This window comes from Typopeltis vanoorti, chromosome 7 (assembly GCF_054136105.1).
Source record: "Typopeltis vanoorti isolate ZY-2024b chromosome 7, IOZ_Tvanoo_1.0, whole genome shotgun sequence".
NCBI classification, from domain to species: Eukaryota; Metazoa; Arthropoda; class Arachnida; order Uropygi; family Thelyphonidae; genus Typopeltis; species Typopeltis vanoorti.
This window is the reverse complement of record NC_143555.1, coordinates 69,068,977-69,088,462: the sequence shown is the minus strand read 5'-3', so window position 1 is coordinate 69,088,462 and position 19,486 is coordinate 69,068,977. Positions and strand designations below refer to the sequence as shown.

General features: G+C 34.2%; 1 protein-coding gene across 1 annotated transcript in view; it reads left to right on the top strand.

Moving 5' to 3' along the window:
* Positions 1-19,486, top strand: part of mus312 (mutagen-sensitive 312) — a 575,442-nt gene that overhangs the window by 351,157 nt on the left and 204,799 nt on the right. The window contains exon 16 of the mRNA XM_090395332.1: positions 11,764-14,174. Coding sequence (XP_090251458.1) covers positions 11,764-14,174 — 2,411 coding nt within the window. The remainder of the gene's footprint in view (positions 1-11,763; positions 14,175-19,486) is intronic.

Here is a 19,486-nt window from a genome sequence, read left to right as displayed (position 1 = left end):
TATTTTAAAATAATATTTTTTTTCTACATTTTTTATAGCACCTTGCTTTCTGGACATACTTCATATATCTAACATCTTTAGAGCAAAAAAAAAAAAACAGTTTATCACAGTACATGAACAGCAACAATTTAGTTAACATTGGCACCTGTTCCAATTAATGCCCTTACCACTGATCTCACTTACCTGCAACACATTTTTTTAGCGAGTGGCTATAATCACCAAACAGTAGACAGAATCTTAAATGCTCCCCTTCATCACCTAATACACAAGACTACAGCAAGACTGGCCCCATCCCATACATTCAGGTCACATCCAAAAAGATATCAAGAGTGCTTAATAAATCAGCCCCTCACTATACTTAAACCATGTATCAAACTGGCAACTCTCATCCATTCACCTAAGGGCAAAATATTTAATTTTATTAAATCTACGAGTGTATGAAGTGTCTTGTACTTGACATGGCTTAGTATGGACAAACAGGATGAACAGTTGGCATATGCCTCAGAGAACGTAAAAAATACATTCAGCATTATCGTTATGGCAATTGGTACCAGCAGACCATGCCATGCCCTTTCACACAGGATCATATGAAAAAAACAAAAGTGCTACACAGAAGTCATAATTCAGAGACTGTTTTTGAATTCAGCAGCAGCTTTAAAATATTCCCCAAACCTCAACATGTATGGTTGTATCACTTTTCCAAAATCTGGGAGTCAGTCATTTTAAGATCAAAGTAATACTTGTTTTCTCTCTCTTTATCCAAAAATAGATGGTACCAATTAGAAATTTAGTTCCTCGTGTTGTCCATTACAATTTTTTAAACTGGTCTAACTATTAACTAAATTTTCGCCAATTTTGTCAGTTACAAATACTGCTTATCAGGCAAGATTTATTTAATAATACTTATATACGAGGGTGGTCTGAAAAGTTCTCTCCTCGACCATAGATGGCAACACTATCGGCAAGATTTTTTTTTTCTAAGTTGGTATATCTGTCATAAGCATCCATGTGAAATTGCAAGTGATTCTATCAAGTAGTTTGTTTTATACAGCTGTCTGAAGCAAAGGTATTGTCTGTATCTCTTGAAGTGGATAAAATTGAGTATCTTGCGGTTATAAAATTCTTTGGAAAAGAAATTTTAACGCCAAAAGAAATTCATTCAAAGTTAATTAAAGTTTATGGGCATTCTTCTCCTTCATTTTTGACAATTAAGAAATGGGCTGCCGAGTTTAAATATGACTGTACCACGTGTAGGATATATTTAAAGAAGCCTGTGAAATTTTGATTAACCACCCTAATCTTAACAATAATTGTGGCATAAAAATCCCAAAAATTTGGATGGCAGCCCACTTAGTTTCCAGCAAACCCTGACTTACTCTAAGCAGTTTTTCAGCTTTTATTGGCTACTATCCATACCAGTTGGTGGTAATTTATATGTCTACTTAGAGAAGTAATTTTTTTTATTTATTATATATTAATTTTTTACTTTTTGTAAACATGTTGCTCTCCAGCTTAATTTAATTTTGTAACCTAATTGATAATATTTTGATGAAAATTTCTTTTTCACTTGGTTAGACTATAATAAATTTAGTTTAATCCTTTATCCAAGTGTAAGCAAACAAAGTTTGTGCCTGAAAGTATCTTCAAGACTGGGGCAAGGTGGTACAACACTGGGCAACTCGTTGCAGAGGTGGAGCAAGCCAACATCACTCCTATCTCATTATCTCTCATAATGCAAAACACATCTCCTTGCAGATATGTATAATGTTATTGGCCCTTCCCTTAATGCATAACATTATACATTGGGTAGTGGCCCTTCCCTTAATGCATAACATTATACATTGGGTAGTGGCCCTTCCCTTAATGCATAACATTATACATTGGGTAGTGGCCCTTCCCTTAATGCATAACATTATACATTGGGTAGTGGCCCTTCCCTTAATGCATAATATTATACATTCGGTAGTGGCCCTTTCCTTAATGCATAACATTATACATATCTGCAAGGAGATGTGTTTTGCATTATGAGAGATACTGAGATAGGAGTGATGTTGGCTTGCTCCACCTTTGCAAGGAGTTGCCCAGTGTTGTACCACCTTGCCCCAGTCCTGAAGATACTTTCAGGTGCAAACTTTGTTTGCTTACACTTGGATAAAGGATTAAACTAAATTTATTATAGTCTAATTGATAATAATAGTACTCTAGCTTTGATGTAGTAAGGTTTTTTCCACCAGAGGTCAGGCCAGTAGTTGTAATGGTCGGTCAGTAACTTTAGCATGCCATGGAGATTGTAGTGCAGCTTGTTTCTTTAATCTCTAGAGGTACCTATAGCATAATTAAAATTAATAACTTAGCACTTATAAAACCAACAGTAATAACTTTAATGAATTAAAGGGACAAATATTTCGTACTGAAAGTAACAGTATCATCAGTGTAGAACAAACAGTTAAAGGAATTGAATACAAAAGAACAGTCAGTGGATTACCAATTAAATTGTTGCCGCGTGCCAGAAGATTAATATTAATAAAATATTATTAAATAATTCTTAAAAACTATTTCATTGATGGTTGCATAAGATGAGAATCTCCCAAATGTTTGGGGGGGGGGGGGAGAGAGAGAGAGACGGTCATTTCGATTCAAATTCAGCCAAAGTAAAAGGGCTTCGCAACTTTCTTTAAAAAGGTGTTCGTATTTAAACCTGCATCTATGGAGAAGACAAGCCTTATCCCACTGGATATTATGTTTAGTGTCAATGCTATGTTGTGCTAGACCAGACTTATGAGGTTTCATGTATTCGATATAATACTGATGTTCCTCATCCTTTTTTCCACAGAACGGCCTGTTTATCCAAAGTATGATAAATTACATTCACATGGTATCTGGTAAACACCAGCTAATGATAGAGGTGCCAGTTGGTCTTTTGTAGATGGCAACAAGTGAGAAATTTTGTTGATAAGAAAATATGTGGGAATAAGATGATACTTCTTCAAAATTCTGCCAATAGGTTCTGAGATGCCTGAAATATAAGGGATTGGAACATAGGAGTCAATTATCTGCTGGATTTGATCAGGGTTGTAACCATTATACTCTGTTAACTTTTTTCTAGTGAAAAGTTCTTGTTGTAAGCTTAATGGGGAGAAACACACTTTATGTGCTCTATTAATTAAAGATTTGATAATGTTGATTTTTTGAGAGGTGTGATGGGCAGATGTTTGATGAATGTATCTACCAGTAAAGGTAGGTTTTTGATAGACACTTGTTGACAAAGTACCAGAGGATGTGCATGTAAGGAGGATGTCCAAGAATGGTAAACTACCAACTTTCTTTTTCCATGGTGAACTGAATGCATGGGTGAAAGCTATTTATCTATTGTAGAAATGTGGTAAGTTCCTCTTCAGTATGGCCAAATAGCAAAGACATGTTTGCTATTTGGATGTTTCAAAAAATAGTTTGCCAAAGGTGGAGACAGAGGGCTACCCATGGCAGTAACTTCAACTTGTTTGTAGATCTTGTTTTTCCAGCTGAAATATCCTGAGTGTATAACAAATTCAAAAATCTTTGCAATATCTGGAGGGTAATCATCATATAGTAAGTTAGTGTCAGCTAATGGAATATTGGTAAAAAGGGAAACAATATCAAAACTGACAAACAAGTCAGACTCTTTGATTTGAACATCCTTGATTTGTTCAAGAAAATGTGTCGAATTTTTGATGAATGATCTAGAATGTCCAGTAAGGGCAGTTAATGAATGTGATAAAAATTTAGCAATTCGATAAGTGGGAGAATCAATACAATTCATGATTGGTCTAACTGGATAACCTTCTTTATGGATTTTTGGGAGGCCATATAAGTGAGGAGTTCTTCCAAAATGAGTGCGCAGTTTATCCACGGTGTTTTGATTCAAACTGATAACTTCATCAAGCAACTTATTTAATTGTTTAATTTGTAAATTTGTAGGGATTATGATTGATTTCTTGATAGGTGGAGGTATCTTGTAAAAGGCAGGTTACTTTTCTCTCATAGTCAGTCTTACCCATGATCACTACAGCTTTTCCTTTATCAGATTTTGAAATAGATATTTCACTATTTTTTCTTAAAGAAGTTAGCGCATGGATTTCAGCACTCAATAAATTACATAGTGGTAACTTGCTTTTAAAAATACTCCATTAGCTGACATAGTCAACTTACTATATGATGATTACCCTCCGGATATTGCAAAGATTTTTGAATTTGTTATATACATTCAGGATATTTCAGCTGGAAAAACAAGATCTACAAACAAGTTGAAGGTACTGCCACGGGTAGCCCTCTGTCTCCTACTTTGGCAAACTATTTTTTGAAACATCTGGAAGACACCTTTTTTTTTCATCTATTCATCCCCAACCCTCTCTTTGGTTTCGTTGTGTCAATGATGTCTTTGCTATTTGGCCACATACTGAAGAGGAACTTACCACATTTCTACAATAGATAAATAGCTTTCACCCATGCATTCAGTTCACCATGGAAAAAGAAAGTTGGTAGTTTACCATTCTTGGACATCCTCCTTACATGCACATCCTCTGGTACTTTGTCAACAAGTGTCTATCAAAAACCTACCTTTACTGGTAGATACATTCATCAAACATCTGCCCATCACACCTCTCAAAAAATCAACATTATCAAATCTTTAATTAATAGAGCACATAAAGTGTGTTTCTCCCCATTAAGCTTACAACAAGAACTTTTCACTAGAAAAAAGTTAACAGAGTATAATGGTTACAACCCTGATCAAATCCAGCAGATAATTGACTCCTATGTTCCAATCCCTTATATTTCAGGCATCTCAGAACCTATTGGCAGAATTTTGAAGAAGTATCATCTTATTCCCACATATTTTCTTATCAACAAAATTTCTCACTTGTTGCCATCTACAAAAGACCAACTGGCACCTCTATCATTAGCTGGTGTTTACCAGATACCATGTGAATGTAATTTATCATACTTTGGATAAACAGGCCGTTCTGTGGAAAAAAGGATGAGGAACATCAGTATTATATCGAATACATGAAACCTCATAAGTCTGGTCTAGCACAACATAGCATTGACACTAAACATAATATCCAGTGGAATAAGGCTTGTCTTCTCCATAGATGCAGGTTTAAATACGAACACCTTTTTAAAGAAAGTTGCGAAGCCCTTTTACTTTGGCTGAATTTGAATCGAAATGACCGTCTCTCTCTCTCCCCCCCCCCCCCCCAAACATTTGGGAGATTCTCATCTTATGCAACCATCAATGAAATAGTTTTTAAGAATTATTTAATAATATTTTATTAATATTAATCTTCTGGATTACCAATTAAATTGTTGCTTCTGGCAACAATTTAATTGGTAATCCGCTGTTTGTTCTACACTGATGATGTACTGTTACTTTCAGTATGAAATATTTGTACCTTTTAATTCATTAAAGTTATTACTGTTGGTGTTATACATAAGTTATTAATTTAGCTTGTTTCTTTGTACATATATGTATATTCCAGATGATGACCTTAATGTGAAGGGCAAAACGTTGAGTGTTTATTTTGGTTTATACTAAACTAAAGTTTTACTCTGACATGGTAGTTGTTTCCATAATTTTCATGATGTGTTTAAATGATGGCTCTTAACATTTTTTTCAAATTTTTTAGTTGCTGCAGTATCAGAGATGGTATAGAGAGTTGATGACAGTTCTAGATTTAGAATTTTTGAACCTCCTCCTGTAGTGAAATGATTTTGACTCTGAATTTTCCAAGGACGACATGGATGCTGTGGTCTGTTCTTGAATTAATGTTAAGCTTACCTTCACGTAAATGCATTTGGCGTTTTTTGAATGGAACTTCTGTTTGAATCATAAGCAATTAAGAATGATATTCATATGCTGTCATCTTTTTAAGAAGGCAAGCATATTGTGTTGACAATTTTAGTTTCCATTTGCTTAATGGATGTGCTTTATACATGATAGCCTCTCCGTGTAAAATGTGTTAAGATGTTATTTCTTTTCATTTACAATTTAAGTTGTTTCTACAGCTGTCTAATTGTGTACTTGTCACACGTTGTAATTTGTGCTCTGGAAATGCTAGGGCAAAACCAGTGAAAGATTAATAAGTACAATAAATTAATTATATTTTTTTCTTGGTGGTGTTATGAATAGTAAGCAGGATGTTTTTAGTCTCACACCACCACAAATGAAATTCATTTCCCACTTTAAAATATCCACAAACATCTGTTGCCATGATAAGATTTGAACAGCCTGTGAGCTTGTGAACAGATACCTTATTCACTTATCCAACTGGGCCACTCATTAAATATAATCTTTTCTTCCTCAAATATGAAGCTCTACAGCAAAATGTATATGATAAGGTTGTCTGTATAATCAAATGCCAGTATTGCTACTATTAGTTAATCTCTTTAAAGTCTTTTAAAATGTTTCCTAAAAATAATAATAGAAATGCTATCAAATATTAAATCACAAGTAAAAACGTTTATTAATATTCCATGTTTCATTGGGATATTATTATAAATGTTTTATGATTATCATTCATTTTGTTTACTTCTAAAATTTTAGTTCTTCTTTTAATTTTGAAATGAGAAACTATTAAGTTGAAGACTATGATGCCTATTGGATCTGATGAACAATTATATATATCCATCTTATAGTCTTTTGCAGTATAAATCACAACACCAAAGGAGCAAACAACTTTTTTTATTTCCAAGCTTTTTTTTACTTGTTGTTCTCAGATTCCATTCTTTATGATTTTTCCAATCCTCATTCTGTATGCTTCTTTTCTCTATGACTTTCACAGTGCTTTCTCTCTACATAGTCCTTGGTCTTCCTCTTTTCCTCATTTCAGTAGGTGGTTAGTTCATAATGTTCAATGGCCATTGTTCTTCTTTCATTTTTGAACATGTTTGTACCATTTCAAAGGCATGTGCCTCCATCCTCTTCTTAATTGGCTATTTATCTTCCATCTCTGTTCAAATATATACATTTCTCAGGTGACTCTCATATTTCATCTGATATAATCTATCTCCACAACTCTTATTCTTATTTCCTTGATATCAGGGTCCTACACTCACATATATAGGTCATTATACTCTCTATAATCATCCAGCACATCATAAGAAGATGCTGTATTGGGTGACTTGACTGTAAAGAAAATGTCCACTTCACATTGGCCGGACTTATTCATCATGGAGCCCAGATACTTGAAAATTCATTGATTCTATGGTTCCTGCCTCTAACTCAAGATTTGTTTTGCTGTCATCAACTACTTAGTATATAACAAACTGGCTTTCAGGACCCATTATTTATACATATCCAGTAGGTTTCTTCTGGTATTCCACATCCTCTATGTCCTGTACAAGGATCACCTGATCATCATCAACAAAAGGAAGAAAATGCAAGATTGGTTCTCTGGGTACATCTATTCCACAGCACTGCTTGTTCCAATCCTCCAAGGATACATCTAAGTAGATCTTGAAAGTGTTGTTGACACTACAACATCCCTGCTTGAGCTTCCTCCTTGCTAATATTAAATTCTTCAAAAAATTTGTCACCAATCTTTATATCAGATCTAGAACCTTGGTGCATCCTTTGCACCATCTCTGCTGTTTGCTCATCTACTCATGCTGTCTTCAATGCCTGCTACATCGTCTTCCTTAGATGATATCTTAAGCTTTCTCCAAATCTACAGAAATCAAATGGAGTTCCTTATTGTTAGCAACCATTTGTTGGGATATTGTCATAAAACTAGACTGTTCTTCATATATTACCTGGGGTGTCTTGAATTCAGTTCTGCCCCTCATGATTCGACTAAATATTCTGCTAACCAAACACATGACGCTTATTCCCCTACAGTTATTATATAGATAAGAATATTCTTCTTATATAGAAACAAAATAAGATCTTTGTATATTTAGTTGCTAATATTTCACTGGATTGTGATCAGCAAGTATAACATCATAAATTAAAGATACCAAGAAATTATATGCTTGGTTTAATCCTCTACTCAGGTTACAAACAAGTTTGCACCTGAACTATTTTCAGGACTGGGGCAACTCATATATAAAAGCTTATGACTTTACATCACTTGCCTTAGTATCCCATAATTCAAAGCACATATCCTTACTGGTATGTGTAATGCTATGCATTATGGGAAGGGGTCACTACCCACTGGAAAAACTTCCAACACAATTCTCTAATCCAGAGTATTTTAATAATAAGGTGTGACCTTTTGGCAACTCGTATATGAAAATATTGCTTCTGCTTTATTTTAGCCTTGGTATCACCTCTGGGTCTGGCTCCCATTGATAAGACCTCAATAAAGGTCGAAACTGGTCTGGGTAGTGACCCCTTCCCATAATGCATAGCATTATACATACCCATAAGGATATGGGCTTTGCATTATGGGATAGTAAGTCAAGTGATGTCAAGTCATAAGCTTCTATACATGAGTTGTCCAGTCCTGAAAATAGTTCAGGTGGAAACTTGTTTGTATACACTTGGATAAAGGATTAAACCAAGTGAAAAACTTCCAACAGGTATAACATCCTGTTTTTACTGGTCTTTTTATCCAGCATTAGAATGCACCACAATATGATGTTAGTACTTTTTTAAGCATACTACAATTCTGAATGGTCTCTGAAACTAATTGTTACCTCTTGTGTACTGTGGTGGATTGTTTATACTCTGAAAATGTTGATTGAAAATCCAGAAAAATATATTAAGAGCTAAATAAATATTTATAGAAAGTTTTTTTACCATGGGTATGCTATACGTTAAAGATACCAAGCAACTTTATAAACTTGGTTTTAATCCTTTTTCCCAAGTAAGCAAACAAAGTGGTAAGTCAAGTAAGTATTTTCAGGTCTGAGGCAACTTGTAGTAAAGGTGGAGTAAGCTCTGATCACTTTCTTTAGTATCTCTCCTAATGCAAAGCACATCTCCTTGCAGACATGTATGATGCTATGCATTAAGGGAAGGGCCACTACTTCAACTGGTTTCAACCTTTATTGAGGTCTCGTCAGTGGGAGCCAGACCCTGAGATGCCAAGGTTGAAGTAATGCAGAACTTATAAATTTTACCTATACAAGTTACCACAAGGTGTTTAGACTTTATTAAATAAAAATCTCAGGATGAGAGAAAGATGTAGAAAGTTTTTTTCCCCTTGGGTATACTATATGTTAAAGATACCAAGCAATTTTATAAACTTGGTTTTAACCCTCAGCCCATGTCGGTGGGACTTTTTTGTCCAGCTAAAAACTATTGGTTATAATATCTTGTAGGATGTGATAGCGGTAAAAAATTTTAGGCTGAGCGCTACAATGTACTGGTAGTCCGTTAGTTTCGGTTTGTCCTTTCAGGTGTAAAGAGGCCTCGAAGTTGCTGAAGGACAAAAAAGTCCCACCAACATGAGCAACGAGTGCCAAATGAAATATTGAGTTTGTGCTCTTTTTCATTTTTTCACTGTCTGGTGATATTTTTGTGCAAAAATTACTAAGAAGGGTGAGGTAAGTATTAAAAAAATTTTTACAGTAATTTTAGCCAAAAAAAAAAAAGAAAGTTTTTGAGAAATGCTCATTTTTCGAAATTTTTAGCTCCAAAAATGGCTCTTCACAATTCAAAAGATTGTTTATTCTCTTCTGAGCATGAGCCCATTAATTATGTCGAGAGTGAGGCATCTGAAGAAGAGGAAGGCGATAATTTTTCCACCGACAAAGAAGACATAGAGAACTTTGAGTGGCTAGTTACTCCAACTGTGGGATGAAGACCTTATATTCAAGGTAGAAATGGTCACAAGTGGTCTTCAAATGTTCTGGAAACATGTGGTCATTGATCATCAGATATTCAAATACATTTTCCATCTCCATCATAAGATGCATTAAATATTCAATGTCCATTAGACACATGGAGCTTGCTTGTAATGGACGATATTTTGAATATTATTGTTTTGCATACTAATCAAAATCATTCATTTTGAATGAATATTTTTATTAAATAAATCGTAAATAAAAAAATCATGCATTTATGCCATTTTTTTATCTTTTTACGATTGCTGTAAAATTAGTAACTTTCAATTGCAAAAATAATTATTGTAATTTAAAGATATGATTTTGACATTAATTTTGCGTTAATGTACATACATTTACCTATAAAACGTAAAAAAAAAAAAGAGAAGGGTTTGGTCTATTACAAGCGGAGATATGAATTTTAAAATTTTTCAGTCTTTTTCGTGCTTTTCCGATGCTTATTTGTTTAAACAGTTATTTAAATTATTTTTTTGCTATTGTTATTGATTGTACCATGTTTTGGAATGTATTAACAATGTGCTCTGTGAACACTAGCTTAATTATTCAATAAAAACATCATTTAATAAGCTCCGGACACACAAGTCACACTAACATGGTTTATGTTGATCGAAAACAGCGACACGGGCTGAGGGTTAATCCTTTTTCCCAAGTAAACAAACAAGCAGGTAAGTCAAGTAAGTATTTTCGGTCTGAGGCAACTCGTGGTAAAGGTGGAGTAAGCTGTGATCACTTTCCTTAGTATCTCCCCTAATGCAAAACACATCTCCATGCGGACATGTATGATGCTATGCATTAAGGGAAGGGCCACTACCCAGACCGGTTTCAATCTTTATTGGGTCTTGTCAGTGGGAGCCAGACCCTGAGATTCCATGGTTGAAGTAATGCAGAACTTGTAAATTTTACTTATACAAGTTGCCACAATGTGCTTAGACCTTATTAAATTAAAAAAGGATTAAAACCAAGTTTATAAAATTGCTTGATATCTTTAATAAATAAATATTTGTTTTGTTTCTTTTTGGTGTCATGTTTTATACCACATAACCTCAGATAAATAATTGCCAACCCCTCAGCAGCTTGCTAACTTGATTGATCTATTTTCTTTTGAGAAAAACCTCCTGATAAATGTGCTTTCGATTTTTTTTTAAGTAACATAAAACCTAAACTGTGACTATATGCTATGTTATGAAAATTACATGATGGACATCAGAGCATTTCACAAATTCAGGTACACTTTGGCCATCAATGCCGAGGCCTCTCTCTCTCTCTCTCTCTCTGAAATCTGACTTGCAGAATATGTATCTTAATTTTGTCACTCCATTCCCCAGCTTTTCATCTCTTCTGACAGATGTGTTTGACTTGTACACAGGAGCTCACAAGGAAACCAATGCTGTGGAATTCAGTATAGAATGTTCTGAAACAGGTCTCTACAGCTGTGAATATCATGAATGCCTGGTTCAGAAAAGCCACTAGTGCATGGTGGAAAGAAATGCACAGATTGTGCATTCTTTCTATCACACGGTTATTCTGTTCTGGCTTTTGTTTCACCCTCATGATTCCATCTCTTTTAATGATGTATTGGTGTCTTTTAATGATGTGCTGCACTGCAATCACGTGAACTGATTGACTGACATGGCAGCATGTGATAACACCTCTCTGGAAGTTAGTTAATTCCTGGGCTTCATTTCTAATCATTTAGTGTGCATCTTTACCATTATATCCTGTTGTGATAGTATGTGTTTGAGAAAATGGGTTGGCACAATAATTTTTGTAATATAGTGTATACGTTGCATATATATATATAGCATATCTAATAAAATATGGAATTATAAAATTTATGCTGGCTCTCTCAACCAGTCATAATTGTCTTTATGTGAATATTTGCTTGTAAAAATATTGACATGAAAATTAATATAATTTTTCTTAACTTTGTTTGACTAGGCAATTTAAATTATCATCAGAGCCAAACAGAAATGGAAATAAGTGTTAGTGATTTCATTTACATCAGTGCTGACAGCATCAAAAAGCAAGAACAAGAAAAGGCAGATGTGTCTTCTTCGAAAGGGAATAAGCAGGATAACTCATGTTTAGAATATAGTGCTCTGCATACAGTAGCGGAACCAATAATGGGAATATCCTCAACCACTGTCTGCAGCACAGATAAGGAAATACAAATAAATGTATGCAAGTTAACACCTTTACATTCTGTATTGATTTCTTCTTTCACTGATAATAGATCCTCATCTAGTCCCCCTGCATTTCCTAGTAAGAGGTCAGAAATGTCTAAAAAACTGTCACCTGAGTTGTTTCACTCAGATTCAGAAGAAAACAAAGAGTTCCTGAATGAATCCTTAATCAGTTTTTCATCACATCATTCAGAAAAACCAAAAAGAATGTCTTTGGAGAGTATTTGCAGAGAATATTCTGATTTAGAATGTTCTTTACTTCAAGCTTCAAGAGACAGTTCACCTGCATTTTCACTTCATGATGATTTTAATCAGGAAACATTATCCAGAAGGAATCAGCACCTTTCATCAGGAGAAGGATCTAATTCTTTTATGAACGCAATTTCACTTTGCTCAAACAATGTAAATCCGGAAGTGTCATTGGAAGAAGTACGCTCCGAAAAAAAAAGTAGTACAAAATCTAATGTTCGTGCATTAAACAGTGTTGATACAGGAATTACAGAACTTTTAAATCCAAGAGAGAATGCTAAAAATTTATTAAATCCACAAATGTCTAAATATGAAAATCAGTCCAGTGAATTTTGTGCTATCAGTGACAGATCTAAGTCAAGCCCTTGCTGTAGTGATATAGAAGATGAGAAATGTGCACAGAGAACTATGAATTCACAGTCTAAGACCATGTCATCAAAAAGACAAAGCAAAAAGAACCCCACATTTATCATAAGTGATAACATTTCTGATAAAAATAATTTAACTGAGGAACATATAGCACAACATGAATTAATAAATTCATCATTGAATGAGGCCATTTTGAAAGAGAAGAGCAACATGCAGAAATCAGGTACATTTCATTCAACTCCGGTTGGTAAAGATAAAAATACCTTACTGAAAACTCCAATTCACTTAACCCAGAAAACAAGAACAGATGATTGTAATAATGATTCAGTTAATAATTCAACATCAGTGAAGCCTTATGAGATTTGCTCCAGTTCAGATGATGAAAAATTATCAGAATCCAAAATGAATGAAGCCAGTCCACTGCCACTGAAACAAAGGACTAAAATTTCCTCTGCAATAGAAGCTACTAGCTATTTGAAAAATTCTCGTTCCTGTACAAAATATTCTTCACCAGATAGTAAGCCATCCTTCAATAGAGGCAAGTTCAAAAAGAAAACTGAAATAGAGAAATCTCCAGTTAAACATTATAAAACATCATGGAATAGTAATCACGAAAAAAATGTAAATGACAATGCTATTCATTTGCCAACACCTTCAAAATTACCACATAGCCCTAATAGCTCACTTTCACTTACAAATGGTTCCCCACAAAGCAATACTAAAAGTTTGCAGAATATGTCCCCATCAAGCAAAAAACTTAACAGAAAATCATGTAGAAGATTCAGATCTAATCATATGCTTGATTCAGAAATCTGTAAGTTAAAAAATAATTCATCATTGAGTAATTCTGATTCAAAAACAGTTTATAAAACACGGACATCCCCATTTATATACTGTGATAAAACAGATACAAACAAAAATAGTAATCCAGTTCCCGTATCAGAAAAAATTGCAAAAATTTTCAGAACTCATTTTACTTCAAAATTAAGAAATACATTAGATCTTCATTCAAAAGAAAGAAACTCATTGCTCACCCAAGGAAGTGAAAACTTTGCTGTTGGACCTTTTCCATCTAAAATGTTTAGTGTTGATAGTGATAGCTCTAAATCCTCCTTAAACATAGTTAACATTTCCAACTTAACTGCCTCTTATGATGAAAGGTATCCAAATTCTAATTTAAATCTACAGTCAACATCTTTGCCATCGGTATCAAAAGTTAGAAAAAGAAATAAAAGTGATGTGTGTCTAGTTACATGTTCTCCGAAGAATAAAAGATTGAAAGCTGCTAATGAAACATCATTAGACATGCCAACATCTAATTTTATTCCAAAAGATTATACTCAAACTGCACTCACAGAGCATGAAAAAAGCAACATTTATCATGATGAACAAAATGTTACATTACAAAGTCCAGATGCTAAAGAATACTCTTTTCATAATAATTCAGAAGGTGTATGGCTAGGATTTGATGATTGTGGTTACTTTGAAGATATGCATTATCAAAAACATGATTCTGTGGATTATGCTAGTTACAGAACTTCTGAAACGGTAGGTGTTTTCTTTTAAATTATAAACATGGTGTATTGTAAGCACATTCGTAACAGTTGGTTTTGATAGCTACTTTTAGACAGGTTATATCTGAACTAATAAATCAGAAATAAGCTGCATATTAGTATGAGCATAAAATTTACTAATTTTAATAAATGTAACTTCTTTCAGTTCTTATGAACCCATCATTATCATCATGTTCCTGACATCTACTCTCACGGAGTGTAAGGATATTATGATAGTGCTATACATGAAAAAGTTACATCATTACTAATTTCCAATCTACAATTTTTCTCTAAATTAATCTGTTATCTGTCAAGATTCTAATATTATTAGATCTTATATTTTTGTCTTTTAAAGCACTTTTTTCACTGCATCAGTCCACCTAGATCTTGGTGGATCTAGATCTTTTTTCCTTCCAACTTGGCAAAGAATACTTGTTTTGCTAATCTTTCCTCTTCCATTCTGTTTAAATAAAGATACCTGAGATTAGCTCTGCTAAAACATTCCTGAATGCTAACAATGGTAAGTTCTTTCCAAATATTCTCATTTTAATATGATACTGCCATTGATGCCATCTGTTTACTCCTAATCAAGTGTTTTATTTCTAACCCAACTCTTAGATCCATAGGTTAAAATAGGTTTTTGGTCTTGTATACAACTAGTTTTGTGTTTTGACTAATTTCTCTCTTATTCATAACATAAGTCAATTATTATACGTCAGAAAATTAGCTTTTCTTTTATGAAAATTCTAGTTCTTAAAGTGGTAACCATGTTGCATGTACAACAGTTGGAAAATTTACATAAAAAGCATATGATTTCGCATGTTGGTGATAATTCATACATCCTTTATTTCTTTCATCATGAATTGACTCTTCTTGGCACATTGCCAGACTCAGTTCTATGAAGTGTGGGTATACAATACTTTGCTAATTCTGTTGTCTATATCCATAGGTCATCTTCATATGCCATCTTCAGTAAAAATTGTATCTAAATAGCTGAAATGTATTACTTGTTCTGTAGGTCTCCATTCAAGATGCAGTTGATGATTTCAGTGTTTCTGCCTTATTTCATTGTCTTGTTTTTTTATTGCTGGTTTTCATGTCAAATTCATTACAACAGTTATTCAATTTAGTCATGGAATCTTGAAGTCTTGTATAACATCATCTGTATAAAGAGCTGAGATTAACATCTCCAGTTTTGATATCAGGTTTAGTACCACTTTCCCTCATAATGTGATTCATATGTGACATACTCATCATCACCACTAATCTTATCAACAGCTTTGCAGATGATAGTACTCTCCACTCATCTTACTCATTTGACAAACCATTCATTACTCTGATATCCCAGGCTACAAGATCATCTACAACCAGTGCCTTAAACATTGATCTTCATACTATTCTTCAATGGGATGAAAGCAACTTTGTCATGTTCAGTGCCACTAAAACACAGCCTTGCGATTTTCTCTCAGCAAAAGAGATCTCAACTTACCCTCAGTAACACACAAATCACCAGGCAAAATCAGATCTCTCTGCTTGGGTTAACATTTTCCTTCAGTCTCTTGCATAAATGCATCACATCAATAGCCTCAAATAGCCTCAATGGCATCCAAAAAATTAGGTATTCTCTTTCTTTCCAGAGGCAATTTTACACCCAACCAACTCCTAACTATATATAAATCTCAAATCCTTCCATGCTTAGAATACTACTCACTTTTGGGGTGGTGCAGCTAAAACTTCCCTTAAACTCCTTGTCTTCACTTGACTATCTCACAGATCCACTGGGTCTATTCCAGTGCTTCCCAAACTTCTGGATGTCAGGGCCCCCTTTGGAAAAATTAAAATATTTCACGGCCCCCCACCTCGAAAAAAATCTTAATATATAGACATTTATTATTATAATATTTATTGTATTTATGTTCAATACAAAATATACAGTGAATATTGCAAAAATCAAATGCAAATATTACATTTTTAGCATCTTACATACACATTTGACATGGCACATTATCTCATATTTTATATAGATAGATATATTGTTATTGTACATTTGCCGTACAAGCACATGAAATGTAAAATGATTAGTAATAAAGAAAGAAAGAATTAAAAACATAAAAGAAGTTTAATAACAATTTAATGTTTCACTACTGCTACATCAATATCAGGTGAAATATTTGAAACTGCAATTCTTAGATTTCTGCTTTGAAATGAAACTTATATGAATAAGCATATATATTTACTAATATTCATTAAGCGCTGAAATACGCAGGAAGCAAAATTTGTGAACCCGCACCAATGTGTGATTTTTTTCCATTAATATATAAAAAATAACAAACAAAAAAATCAGTTAAAGCCTTTTTTTTTATTATTCCCGTATAGGGAGTAGGCGAGGTCGTTTAGCCCTATTAACTTTTGGAGACTGAGTGGGCAGTTCAATCTCCACTGGCAGTCAATCAGAGATAGCTGGCCCAAGGCTATCTAATTAAGCAGCATGCAGTGAAGAGAGAGAGATGGCTCAACAAGTGCCACCATCTTGTGGTCCCTAACACAATATATTTTTTAATATCTGAAAAAAATGTGGGTTCTACAGTTGATTTTCTTGAGTTTAGAGGAGAAAAAACCTGCTTGCCTGTGCCAGAGATCAACTTACTCGGGAACCGGTCAAAAAAAGGCTTAGAAAAATTTCCTCTAGTTGACGACTAGATTTGAAACCAAGTTTTCCTTTATGCAGCCAAGCATCGTGGTGTGCAAACGCCACATCCACTGAGCTATACAAACTCCAAAAATAATAAATAATAAATAAATATGTTTCTTTTAAGATAAAAAAATCTACTTAGTCTTAAAAGATTTTAAATTTGTTTTTATTGTTTCATGGCCCCCTCAACAAAACCTACAGCCCCCAAGTGGGCTACAACCCACAGTTTGGGAATAGCTGGTCTATTCTACAGGTGCTCCCATGCTCACTGCTCCAATGAATTGGCAGCTATCATTCCACCGCTTTCTGTTCGATACAAGAGCAGCAGCTGCCAATCATCCTAGTACTGTGCAACTGCAAACATGCAAAACCTGTTTTTCCTCTTTGTCTTTTATTCTGTTCACCTCTGTCCTCTGGAACAGCCTTCCTCATGAAGTATCCCCAAACAACAACAACCTACAGCTCTTCAAAAAAACATCAATAAACTGCTATCTCAGTCCTCATCTGCACACCACATGTGGCACTGATGTGCTTATAGGTCTCTCGACCTCTTGTGTATGGGATCAATATAAATATATATACCCTCAAAGTGTGAGTTAATTACCAGTTGGTGGATTGTGACCAGCATTTTTTTTAATAAATAGAATAAAAAATATCAGAGTGTATCTCACAGACTTCAATAGCTTTAACTTGTTCATGCCAGATGACTACATCCCATGTGTTTCACTTTGGGCGTGTGGGGGAACTCTTGATTGTGATATATTATATCCCGTCTGCATTGAATGAGTACATTTTATTTTATACATATATATATCAGATTTACACTAATTGTTTCTACATCTAATACATACCCTAATTTTCTCCATACTGTATTTCATGATACAATATGTTATTTGTTTTTCTTGTATCTGTAGTGTGGTTTCTCTTGGAGAGGAGAGTGGATGTTTATCAATAATTTTCTAATTTCTGTTTTTGTATTTTATTTTGAGGTTTTTTTTTCTCCTATATATGTAAATATTAATAAAATTATGCTTGATATTAATTTTTGTAGGTTTTTATTTTATTATATGTAGTAAAGATACATATTGTTTTGTGAAACTTTTGTTTCAGTTTATGTTATATATACATATATATATATATATATACCAGGTGATTAAAAGTAACAGAAAAAATAAAAATTCAATAATTCAAAAAGTATAGACAGTAGGACGATGCAGTTTTCACAGAAAGACATGGGAATTTTTTTTAATAATGCAAACTTTTATTACCAGAATGGTTACATTTGCCACCGACAGGTGGCGCTTCAGTTGTGTCAGTAGTTTGTGCAGTGGCGCAGCACAGTTTGCAATGCAGCTAGGATTACAAATGTTCAAATAGGATTACAAACGGCCATCATTCATGAGAATGGACGTCAGACGTGGCACGACACCCTGCACAGCATCGAAGAGGGTTTCAGCTGTAATTCCTGTCACATGATGGCGAATAGCTTCTTTCAACATGGCCAATGACGTTGGCTGACCTCTGTACACCTGTGACTTCAAGTAGCCCCATAACCAAAAGTCACAAGGTGTAAGGTCTGGAGATCTTGGTGGCCATTCGTGCAGAAAAGAGCGACTGAGGACACGGTCATCGCCAAATGTCGATCACAGCAGGTGCTGGACAGGACCTGTGATGTGCAGAGGTGCTCCATCCTGCATGAATGTTACACTATGGAGCGTTTGCCTCTCTTGCACATTCGTAGTTCTGATAATACAGCTTAACTAAAGTGCTTTATCTCATAACGATAACATGCCTCACCTTAGCAGAATGTTTAACTTCAGTAATAAACGTTAAATGCTGAAAGTTTAACTTCAGTATTCACTCCATCTGAAATTTACGTACCTCACGGTTTAAATAATGACAGGTAGCAGTTCCGGGACCGCTACAGCATCACCTGTCAGTGACAAATGTAACTATTCTGGCAATAAAATTTTTCGTTATTAAAAAAAAAAATCCCATGTCTTTCTGTGCATTTCTGTGAAAACCACATCGTGCTACTGTCTATACTTTTCGAATAATTGAATTTTAATTTTTCTGTAACTTTTGGATCACCCAGTATATATATTGTGTGTGGGGGAGGGGGGGATTTATTGTGGGTCACTGTCAAAAAAGTTTGAAAAACTTTTAACATCAAACTATCTTCTCTTACCACCTTCAATTCTAACTACTGAGTTACAACTCAAATATAGACTATCTCATCTTTGGCTATCTCATTTAGATCTAAAATAGCTTTTTGTAAGTTATCTTCAGAATTTGTAATTATTATTTGGTCATCTGCAAAGAAGAGAGTGTTTAATTTTAGTGTAAGAGAAAGTTTAATTCCTTGATGTAAATTTTTATTCCATTTTATTATTATTTCATTTAAGTAGATATTAAAAAGAGTTGCTGAGAGAGGGAACATCCCTGTTGGACCCCTTGGTTTATATCTCTCTCTCTCGTATATGATAGCTCGTGATTTAATCTTATTTGTATTTGACTATTTTCATATATACTCAAATAATAAGAGTCTTTCTTTGAATCTTGTTCCTGCATATTTATATAGTTCTGAACCTAGCTTATCTTCTCCAGGTGATTTT